The following is a 12,427-nucleotide window of genomic DNA, read 5'->3' on the forward strand; positions in this document are numbered from 1 at the left end:
TTTATTGAATCATTTTCATCAACAGTAATAAAAACTTATAGCAAATGTCATTGTCACTAAGTAACAATAGAAGAGTTTGATTTATATAAATGTTTGTTATTTGGTCATTCAGTTATGTTCAGTTCTTTAAGACCCCATGATCATAGTATGCCAGTCCCTTCTATCTACCACTATCTCCCAGATTCTGTCCAGACTCTTTATGGAGGTAGGATAATTCCATTGTATTATCTATCCATCTCACCTTCTGTTTGTCTACTTTACTGTTTTTCAGTCTTTCCCAATATCAGGGTTTTATGAGTTCTGTCTTCTATTGTTTAATTAGTTCTGTGTTTAAACTTCATTCAGCTTCAGTAGTTGACATTACAGTGACTAGACAATTTAAGTACCGATTTGATCTCTTTGCTATCCAAGGGACTCTCAAAAGTCTTTTCCAGCACAGTTCTAAAGTGTTAATTCTGCAGTGCTTAGTTTTTCCTGTAGTACCACTTTCATGGCCAAATGTTGCTGGTGGAAAAACCATAGCTTTCAGTAAATGGACACCGTTATTGCAGGTGATATCTGCTTATTAATATCCTGTCCAGATTTGCCACAGCTTCCAAGGAGCAAGTGGTTTTTAATTTTATGGCTGCAGTCATTGTATACAATAATCTTTTAATCTAAGAATATAAAATCTGACACTGCTTCCTTTTTTCTCTCCCTCTATTTGCCAGGAAGTGATGAGACTAAGTTGACATCATCTTTGGATTTTTGATGTTTTTAAGCTTCAAGCCAGTCTTTACACTCTCTTTTTTCACCCTCAACAAGAATCTTAATTCCTCTTCTCCTTTTGCCATCAGAGAGCTATTATCTGTATATCTGAAATTGTTAATATTTCTCCCAGGAATTTTAATTCTGGCTTTTGACTCATGCATCCTGGCATTTCACATCATGTATTCTCCATATAAGTCAAATAAGGTGACAACATATATCCTTGTCACACTCATTTTTCATTTTTAAGCTAACTATTTATTCATGTTTGGTCCTAACTGTTGCTTCTTGGCTTGCGTAACAAATTCCTCAGGAAACAAATAAGGTGATCTGATACTCCCATCTCTTAAGGACTTGCCACATTTTTGTGACCTACATAGAAGCTTTATTGTAATCAATGAAGCAAAAATAAGATGTTTTTTTTTTGAAACTCCCATGATTTCTCCATAATATAGAGATGTTGGCAGTATGATCTTTGGTTTCTCTGCCTCTTTGAAAACTAGCCTGTACTGTTAATTCTCAGTTCATTATTTTGCTGAAATCTAGCTTGAAAATCTTTTACGTGTAACCTTGCTGGTATGTGACATAAGCAGTTGTTCAGTAGCTTGAATGAATATTCTTTGATATTGCCTTTAAAATTAGAATGTAAACTGATCTTTTCCAATCCAGGGACCACTGTTGCATATTCCAAATTTGCTGACATATTGAGTACAGTACTTTTAAGAGCATCATTTTTAGGATTTTAAATACCTTCATCTGGAATACCTTCATGTTAGTCCCACTTAACTTTACTCCCCCCAATGTCTGGCTCTAGATCAGCAACCTAAGGTATTTATGTTTTTTCTGATTATTCTTGCCACATCTTAAGTCCTTTCTGTTTTTGTCTTTTATCATGCCCATTTTTTGAAGGAAACACTTCCTTAATCTCTAATTTTCTTGAAGATTTAAAAAATAATAATAAAAAATAAAAAATTTTTTAAAGATTTTTTTTTTTTTTTTTGTCCTTACCATGTCAGTGTTTTCTTCTATTTCTTTGTATTTCTAACTCTCCTTGTCATTTTCTGGAATTCTGTATTCATTTCAGTGCATCGTTCGTTTTCTCTTTCTATACCTTTCACTTTCCGTCTTTCCTTAACATCAGCTAGATAATTTTGCATTCTCACTCTTTTTCTTTGGAATGTTTTATGTCGCTACTTCCTGTACAGTGTTGCAAACCTCTGATCATAATTTTTTAGGCACTAATCTATCAGATCTAATACTTTAAATTGATTAATCACTTTCTCCTTCCTATTCATAAGGGATGTTTGTTATTTAGGTCATGCCTATAGGGTCTGATGGGCTTTTCTCTTCAATTTATGTCTGAATTTTGTGAGAAGCAGCTCATGATCTGAGCCAGTCAGTTTCAGTTCTTGTTTTAACTGACTGCTTAGAGCTTCTCCAGGATATTGATATTGACCATCTGGTGATGCCCACCTGTAGTCACCTTTTGAGTTGTTGAAAAAGTGTGTGCTGTGACCAGTGAGTTAGTTAGTGTCTTTCCTCTTTTGTTTTATACTCCATGACCCAACTTGCCTTTGATGCCAATTTCCTTTTGATTTTCTACTTTAATATTCCAATCATCTGTGATGAATGTGATACGTTCTTTTTTTGGTGTTAATTCTTGAAGATGTAGTTCTTCATAAGAAGTGATCGACTTTGACTTCTTTGGTATCAGCAATTGGAGAATAGACAGAATTCTGTCTAGTCCTATGATGTATTCTTGTGATGCTGAATGGTTTACCTTGGATGTCTTTCTGCCATTTTTGAGATTATTCCCCAGTAGGTGGTTATTCCATTTTTCCTAGGGGTTTTTTGCCCACAGTACTATATGTAATGATCACCTGAATTAAATGTAATCATTCCTGTTCACTGACAAACACAAATGTACTTTTATGAGAAAAATTATTTTTAAATAACTCGTAAGAGAAATCAAAACATTTTAGAATTTTTAGTTTTTCTACATTGTTCTCTAAGGAATTTGTGTGATAGGAAAGAATAGGATTCAGAACTATGATTTCAGTGTTATGGGGAATTCTAGGATGAGAAAATTCCATTGGCACCATCTTCTGAAATTGACAACAAATTCTGAGAGTTGCCTAGAGCACTGAAAGGTTAAGTGATTTTTTTTTTCAGTCAGCCAGTGTGTCCAACTGGATTTGAACCCCGTTCACTATATCACACTAGCTCTCTCATTTGATCAATGTGAATTTTTTTTTAAAAAACTATTTTGTGAATGACAAACCACAATTTTCAGAGGACTAAAAAGAAAAGCACATTACTAGCCACATTCAGCCAGAGATATGATGGAATTAAATTTAGAAGGGTTTGGGGCTTTTTATTAGTGATTTGCAGGGAACTGAGGAAGAAATTAACTAGTTAATTGGAAAAAATACTAAAATTTAATTTTAAAAAAGATTTTGCAATAGGTCCATCCCTTTCTAAAATGAATAGCATAAAATGCACTGTTTCAAAGTCCAATTCTTTTTGTACAGCAAAATAACTGTTTGGACATATATACATATATTGTATTTAACTTATACTTTAACATATTTAACATATATTGGTCAACCTGCCATCTGGGGGAAGGAGGGGAAAAGTTGAAACAAAAGGTTTTGCAAGTGTCAATGCTGGAAAATTACCTATGCATAAAATTTTTGTAAAAATTAAATTAATTTTCTAAAAAATAAAATAAAAACGAATAGCATAAGATTGATGGATTTAAGACCACTGATATGACAGGGTAGCTTAATATCCACTTGCAGTATAGAGTATAATTTGTTCCCCCACTTAAGAACATTTGGGTTTTAATTCTTTGGAGTTTAGTTAATGGACTTTTAGTAATATGAAATTTAAATATTCATGTGTTTATTGTAGAAACTTTTACATTATTTGTATTAACACTTTAATACAATGTTATTCTTGACTAGAAAAATAGTATTTTTATCTTTATGGAGAAAAAGGATACACTATCAATCATCAAATGTTGGTATAAAAATAAAACTGCTATATTGCTGTTACAGTAGGTCTTCCATTGATCCCATAATGAATAAATGAACCGTGAACAATAAATCTCAGAAAGTTAGTTGAAAATACTGCTTTGACTTCTGAAATCAAATCCAAGATCAACAAAGATTCTGGGGGGAGAATTCTTCCCCCAAATATAACATTCATTTTCACACCATTGTAAAGTTGTGGATATGAAGCAGTTTGTGACATTTCAGTTTTTGAACTTAAGTAATCATGACAAAAGTGAGATTAATTTTGTCAAACATACTAGTTATTTTACAAATGTCTGAAGGTATCTTATACACTGATTTTTTTTTTTTTAAGTTTAACTGACTTATGCTGCTACAAGATGACAACCTTATTAGGATTTTAAATTATTTTTTAGAAAACGTGACAATTAATATGGAGGTCATATTATAGCACTTGTTAATTTTCCTCCTTTTTTTGATCTTTGATTTTAAAAAGCTTCTTTAAATTCAATTTTTTTAAAAACTTAACTACAAAAAAAATCTAAAGATTGAAAAACTGAATTAGTTGGTATTTTCAATATCTCTCAAAGCCTCCAAAAGCATACTGTTCATCTATGAGGTTCTTCCCCTCTACCAGCAAAAGTTGTTAGAAAAGTAAAGAAGTTGTGAATAGCGGCCTATTATTTTAAAATCTAAATTTCAAATCATATTTTTTTGTTGTTCAGTTGTTTCAGCCATGTCTGACTTTGTAACCCCAATTTGGGGTTTTCTTGGCAAAAATACTGATGTCATTTTCTTCTCTAGTTCATTATACAGATGAGGAAACTGAGACAGAGTTAAATAACATATTCAGGTTACACAGCCAGGAAGAGTATTTCTTCTTAACTTCAAGCCTGGTATTTTATCCACTGCTGCCTTAAAATTATATTAGGAACTATTTTTAGTTTAATAATAATCTGAAACCCTTATCAAATGCCTTATTTGATATGTCCCCACATATGTATTTGGAATCTTATTCAAACAATAAGTGTTAGCATGCTACAATTAAATAATACTCCCATGTACACATAAATTCTGTAATTTATTTTCAAATTTATTTTTAATATGCAAATTAAAATAAACTGAGTTTTTTACATTGTAAATTTGCCAATATTTTATGCCAAAGAAAAGCTTCCAAATGCTTTACAAAACAATACAGAGGCAGGTAAACCTGATTTCAGGATCATCACAAAAAACAAATGGAATCTTCTGGTTGATCCTATTCAGAAATAATGGTCATATGAAAATGATTTTCTTCAGCATTTAAAATGTTTTATGAGTATGATAGAGCAACTTTAGTAATCTCTGAATGAAACAATCTCTCAGAAAAATGTTTCCCGGCACAGTGGACAAGTGGATTTGTTGCTAGACGTAAACCATTTGTACTGCAAAAGATAAACATTAAAAAACATTAAAGACAATAAAATATTCAAGTTGCTTTTTTTCTAAGCCAAAAATCAAGATGATGATAAAAAAAAAAAAAAAAAAGATTGCTCTACATTACTGAGACAGAGTGTATCATGCATCTGGACTTACAAATATGCAGGGCCTATCATTTTGATCTCTCTCTAATATAAAACTTCCTAAGTGAAAATAAGTAACAAAAGAACTATTTATGACTATTAATTAACTAAATTTAAGAAATTTGAGATAAAGGGGGCAGCTAGTGGTTATAATGGATAAGAGCACTAGCCCTGAAGTCAGGAAGACCTGAGTTCAAATCTGGCCTTTGACACTTAACACTTCCTGGCGATATGACCCTGGGCAAATCACTTAAGCCTAAATGCCTTAGCAAAACAAAAAACAAAAAAACAACAAAAAAGAAATCAGATAATACTGGTAAAATTATCATATCAATTACAAATCACTGACTCATAATTTTTGAACTTTTTTTTTTTCCCCTAGTCTTACCAAACAAGCTGAATGGAATTTTTTCTTGCATGTTCTGCAAGCTTTCTTGGGAAGAGAATAGTTGAAACCATGAATGACTGAGAAACAGATCATGCAGTCTTCAACACCCTCAAAACGTTTGTCTACATTATTTTTCCATAATGCCAAGCCTTCCATAATACTTCCATTCTAGCAAGGAAGAAAAAAGTATAATATCAGTATGCATACCATGTTACTGGTGTTATTTTTCAAATTAGACTTTGTAAACTAAGAGTTTGTTAAAGAATGTGCTTAACTAACTTTTTTTTAACTGTTTGCTTTATATGGTTTCCCATTTTGGGGGAGCCAGATGAATTCCCTCCACCAAAAAGTTGCTCTGATTTAATTTGAAAAACTAATATACATAATTAAAACTCACCTGATGAGTGAGATATGTGCTTAACTGCAGCATCCAATTACGCCACTGCTGAACAGCCACTCCAACTCTTTTTCCACTTTCCACTGTTATTGAGCCCAGTGGATAATTCAAAGGAAGCTGAATGATAAGTTCAATGAATATGTCATCAACTGAGTAGGTAGCAATGACTTCTCTTGTAGTAGAGCGAGCTTTTACCTGGAAGAAAAAGCAGCAATCTTAAAATCATTATTCCCATATGTATTATAAGCAATTATCTTAAGAAAAATCAATACATATGGGAGTATATAAGTAAATCATAGTGTTAAATGTACTTACTTATAAATGTCATTCTTTAATGACAGACTGCAATGTCAAAGGTACACTATCCAAAAAGTATGTTTTATATATATATATATATATATATGTAAATCATCATATAACTTTGTAACTTTATATTATGCTATATCCAAGGCAATCATGCCAAGTGCTAGGGAACATACAAAATTATATAGTTTCTCCTTTTAAAGATCTAACAAGTCTAATGGAATGTCTATGCATTATAAAGGAAAAGGAGATGTCTAGACCACATAAGACATTTGATAAGAAACTTTTCATCTTGAAGCAATAATAAAAGCTATGCCTTGAGGAAAGAAGAAATTATTAATAGATGGAACTATAGAGCTGGTAATGTGTGGGTAAGAAGCACAGAAATATAGAGCATTAAACAAATCCTTTGCATATCATACTCAATTTGTTTTATGAATGACAATCTGATTCTTCATGACAATCAACATTATCTTCTAGTTAAGATAAACTCACAATCCTTTCATTTTAAAAACAAAAATATTCACAAAAGTTCATTCAACTTTAATGATTTTGAAAACTACAATTATAGTTATAGCCAGCATTCTAAAAACTTTATGAGAAATTAAAAGATACTAACCGTCATGCCATTAAATAGCTGTGTACTTGTTTGCACAGAAGATATTTCTTGAAAAGAAAGCATATTACTCACATACTTGCTTGTAAATTTATCTACAACATTGAAAACACGCTTCTCACAGCTATTCCACCAAAGTCTAACCATAGCTGGCAAATCTTTTAATGTGATTTGATAGACAGAACAAGCCAAGTGGGGAATCTGAGATGACAGGGTTGCTGTCTCTAGGGGAGAAAAAGTCTTAATTATTTATCTACATATACACACACCTAGAAGATTTTCATTTTCATTAAAAAATAATTTTATTCATCAGCAACAACACTGCCTAAAACAAAGAAGTCCTAGAGACCTGCTTCTTTTTTGACTTATGCCAGTTCTACCTTCTTTAGAGCACCTGGTTTGATTACTATTCCCAGTTCACCATTTTGATGGTAGATTTAATGCCAACATCTATCTGATTGGCTTAATGTTAGCCCACTGAAGCACAGAACTCCCAACCTCAAAAGATTTTGTGAGCATTAGCCTTCCTTGGAAGTGGGGATTTTAGGTATGCAAACAATATCTAGCTCTTTACCCAGTAAAATACTGCAGAGGTTTATTAGCATGCTAAAGAATTCAGAATTAATTAGTCAAATTCAATGACCAGAAAAATGACTGGAGAGAAGAAATTTTGGAATATCTTAAATCAGTTTTCTCTTAGCAACTATGATTTCTCTTGCCTTTAGGCTGAAAACAGGCTAAAGAAAAAGCTGTTTTCCCTGGAAGAAAACATTTTAAACTCAAATCTGAAACTAGTTTCATAAAATAGAGAATTAAAAACAATATGCTTTACTGACCTCTGACATGTAAATGGAGCTCTTCTGTAAAGAATGTTTTTGTCTCCTTATTTGAGACCTCACCAGCTGGTCCCACAAAGGTGGGTATTTCTGGCATAAGTCTGAACAGGTGACAGAGCAGCTTATTCAGACTCTTTGTTCTTCTAAGGTACAATGAATAAAGGGCACGAAGCTGATGGAGACAAAATTGTCAGTAATTCCAGATTAGACTAGGATGAAAAACACAAAAACAAAGTATGCAATAACAGTGGGGGGAAAGGTGGCTCAAAGTAGTTGGCTCTGAATCCCACCCTCCAACACTGAATATCTGTGTGTGAAGCTAAGTCTTTTGACCTCCATGAACTGTAATCTTATCGGCAAAATGAGGAGCCCGGGCTTTTCTAGCTCTAGATTTATGATCTTATGAAATAAGTCAGAAAATGAGATCAAAAACTCCTAACCTAAGAAATACTTAACTTAAATGATATTCCTGACTCTTCTTCAAAATTATTTTGATAACTTCATTCTTCTATTTAAAAACCCCATCACAGCTTTCAGTTGCCATTTACATCAAATATAATTTAACCCTGCATTTTAATTATACATTGCCTCCTCATTTATTCAAGCAGTGCAATGAAACAGGGTGCTGAATGTAGAGGGCAGGAACTCTGAAAAGATGTACTTAAATCTAAGACAGAAGGGTGTGATATAGTGACACAATAGTACTGGAGTATTTAAAAGAAGTCTTAGACACAGAAGATTTTCTCTCTAAGCCATAGCTCTTGGCCATAGCTCTCAGCCACAGACACAAGAGAAGAGGCCAGATTCCAGACTCCATCTCTGACCAGCCACATGGCAGCTCTCCTGCCTCCTTCACTTCTCCACTAAGATGAAGGACTGGGGCTGATCCCAAGGTCCTCCAGAGAGCTAGTCTGGACATTACAGCTGAATACTGAGTTATGAACAGCTCAACACTCCTGAGTGTGGCAGAACAAGATTAAAATGCAACTGGGAAATATTTAATAACATAAAAATATAATAGAATCTAAATTATGTGGTTTTCTAAGTTAATATGTAGCCTGCAAGGGATCCTTTAGGTTTAGAGGCCCTGTTTCTATTTGTGTTTAAGATCATTCCTGTGGGAAACTAGAATGTCACACTCTACACAATAGAAAAAGGAATATGATTTGACTATCAATCCATGAGAAAGGGAGATGAAGTATGAATGAGTATGAGAGGATGAATATGAGAGTATGAGTGTATGTGATAAAAAGGCATAGAAAGGAAAAGAATAGAGTAGAAGAGAAAAACTTGGCTTTACAATTCATTAAAAAATAAGTTTTTCTTCAGAGTTCCAGACTCAGGGAGAATGAGGAAAATTAGAGTTCGAGTTCTATGGATAACAAATTGAAACAAATTGAAACAAAATGGCTGAATCATCTTGTGCAAGTCATCTTTCTTTTCCAAGCCTCAGAGATAACTATCTAAGAATAGGGGGCTAAGGTAGTGTGGGAGTGGAGGCTTCCTGCAACAATGAAATTATGGGTCAAGTCCAAAAACCAAGTATATGAAAACAAATTAAAACAAGAACAAAACTACTACACATTATCTATTAATGTTTTAGACAACTTTTTTCAACTACAATCACATGCATGAAACTTGATAAATTAAAATCTTAATAGTAATGGAGAGAGTAATTGGAAGAGCCGCTCAAATAAGATGAAAGATATAATTTTCTTGTGAAAACTAAAAACTGAAATCAAAGTAGGTACCCACAAATTGAAGAAAATGGATCAACAAACTAGAATATAATAACATAATGGAATATTATAGAATAAACAATGATGAACATAAGGAACTCAAAAAGTCATGGATGATTTCTATGAAAAGTTATAGAATGAAGCACAAGAAAACAATATACATAATAGATTACAATAGTGTATAAGAAAACCACCCTAAAAAACATTAATTTTTAGATTAAATACAGTAGTCAGTCTTGGCTCCAGAAAACTAGTAATAAAACATACATCCACCCTCTTTATACAGAGTTGAAAAACTGGGTACAGAGTCTAGTATATGCTGTCTATCAAGGCATCTGTTATTCTATTTTAAAATTAGCAAGAGGGTAATTCAATCCAGTCACATGAACTAGGACAGGGAACCAATGAGCATGGCTACATCCATTCTGAAGAAAGGGCACTGAAAACCACTTGGAGTGGATACTTTCCCTCCAGAAACTAGTTGACTACAGTTAGTCAAAAGCAAATTCTACAGAAATTTGAAGAAGATTAAGGCAGCTTGAATTCTAGGCTCATGATTATATTCACTATGAAATGGGGAAAGAGTCGGAAAGTGAACAATACAAATAACAAGGATGGTGGGGAAATAAGAGATATTAGGGAAAGGAAAGTGGAAGAATAGGTTAGAGGAAGCTTAAATACATTAGATCCAAAGTTGTTCAGATTAAAAAAAATAAATAAGGAAAGTGGTTTTTCATCTTAAGTGGGATATAAAGAATAAATGGGAAAAGAATGATTTTGGACATACCTGAGATGTAGCTGCTTTGAAAAAAGTAAGAATTAATTTCCAGGTGAGGAGGTACCCTAAAACATAGCAGAACTCCTCACTCAATGGCTGAATAACTGCAAACTCTCCAACAGGATAACATTCCAGAATATTTTCTAGTAAATCTTCCAAGACGCCAAGGACAGTCATCAAAGCTGCAGGTGGTGACCTAGGAATTAATGATAAATTACAGACTATAGAATTATATTTAAAAATTTAAATCTTTCTATAGAACCAACTTACTGCCAAATCTGCCAATATTTAAATGCTTCAGGTTATCTTGGCTCTAACTTTCTTTAAATTACATTTTTTTAACTCAAGACACAACAAGGCAATAATGCAAACTGAAGGGCAATTAATGTAAGTCTGGATACTAGTTAATTCCAAACCAAAACATTTTATCAACTTATTAAGATTATTTTCTTTTTTACTATATGGAGATTTGAAAGGAGGGAAAATAATAGTCAATATTTATTAAGCCTTTAAAACAGTGCAAGCAAAACATTTTCTTTCATAATGGCCATTAGTTCTGAATTAGAGTGATAATTATTCACATGAAAAATAACATTTCAGTTATTTAAGGATTCATGATATGGTTAATATATATTCCTCCACTCACATAGGTCACAATTCCTTTGTGATTTGATGAATAGAAGCTGCTACAATCAAAAAATAAATAAATAAATAAAGCAAAAGCCCATCATTCTGCAAGCAACTTTTCCAAAACTTAGGCTAGCTGGCCCTCAGATGACAAACATAAAGATCATAACTAAGCCTAAACACAAAGCATTTCTAGCTTGTCCAGAAAGGCCAAAGAATGTAGCCCACTGACACAGGCTTAGAAAACTCAAAAATTCCATATCAAGATGAGAAATGGAAAAAAATTTTGCTATTTTTTAGCATTGAACTAATAATTGGAAACTCTCTTAGATTTAACATTTACCAAGATTAAGAAAGCTTCAAATTTTATTTCTCCCCAAGATCAAAGCTGGCCAATTTACTAGCAATGTGTTTCTCAGTGTGAGAGGAATGGATAAAGTATATTTTGTCCTACTCTTGGCTCCCAACTTTTTTAGTTTGGAAAAACGTAGAAATGCTGAGCTGAGAAAATTCCTAATATCCAATGACAGTTCTTTAAATTTATTGCTTCCTCCACTATACTATATTAAGTATGCTGTGCCTTCCCACCACAAACACAGAACTTCCAAGGTTTTAGATAATTATTTATTTCTTTCCCTAATTTTTTCTTTTCCCCCACAGATGGGGTGGGGTGTCAAAGGGTAGAAAGAGAGGGTGGTCAGGGTATTGTAAGGAGGAAATAAAAAGGACTGACTGTGAACACATTATTAAGGAAACAAATACCAGTCCTACAAAAGAAATACAAAACCAAATTTCTCAGGTAATTAAACTGAATTCAATTTAACATGCATATTAAAGATCTACTATGCATAACACATAGTATTCAAAAATGATACAGCCTATTTAAGTAATTGATTTCCTCTTCTATTAATCTGGGAAATTTATAATTTTGTAAATATTCATCTATTTCAGTTAGATTGTCAGATTTGCTGCCATCCAGTTGGACAAAGTAGCTCCTAATTATTGCTTTAATTTCTTTTTCATTCATAAGCATAGTAAGCCTATCCTTTGCATTTTTGATGCTGGTGATTTGGTTTTTTCTTTTCTTTTTCTGATCAAATTAACCATATCTTAGTTTTATTTATTAGTTAAATAGTTTTCTTGCTTTCTATTTTATTAATATTTCATTTGAGTTTCAGAATTTCTAATTTGGTATTTAGTTGGAGGTTTTTAATTTCTTTTTCTAGCCTTTTCAGTTGTATGCTTAATTCACTGATCTCCTCTTTCCCTATCTTATTTCATGTAGCTATTTAGATATAAAATTTCCCTTAAGAACTAATTTGGCTGCATTCCATAGGTTTTGGTATGTTGTCTCATTATTGCCATTTTCATGAATGAAATCATGGATTGTCTCTGTGATTTGTTGTTGCATAATAAATTC

At 32.6% G+C, this 12,427-nt stretch overlaps 1 protein-coding gene across 1 annotated transcript in view; it reads right to left on the minus strand.

The window, feature by feature from the left end:
• Positions 1-4,823: 4,823 nt before the first annotated feature.
• LTN1 (listerin E3 ubiquitin protein ligase 1) overlaps positions 4,824-12,427 on the minus strand; it is a 95,276-nt gene continuing 87,672 nt past the window's right edge. The window contains exons 25-30 of the mRNA XM_074300606.1: positions 10,390-10,576; positions 7,864-8,035; positions 7,031-7,251; positions 6,109-6,303; positions 5,712-5,879; positions 4,824-5,185 (exon numbers count right to left, since the gene is read on the minus strand). Coding sequence (XP_074156707.1) covers positions 5,123-5,185; positions 5,712-5,879; positions 6,109-6,303; positions 7,031-7,251; positions 7,864-8,035; positions 10,390-10,576 — 1,006 coding nt within the window. The 3' untranslated portion in view covers positions 4,824-5,122. The remainder of the gene's footprint in view (positions 5,186-5,711; positions 5,880-6,108; positions 6,304-7,030; positions 7,252-7,863; positions 8,036-10,389; positions 10,577-12,427) is intronic.

Source organism: Sminthopsis crassicaudata, chromosome 3 (assembly GCF_048593235.1).
Source record: "Sminthopsis crassicaudata isolate SCR6 chromosome 3, ASM4859323v1, whole genome shotgun sequence".
Taxonomy (NCBI): domain Eukaryota; kingdom Metazoa; phylum Chordata; class Mammalia; order Dasyuromorphia; family Dasyuridae; genus Sminthopsis; species Sminthopsis crassicaudata.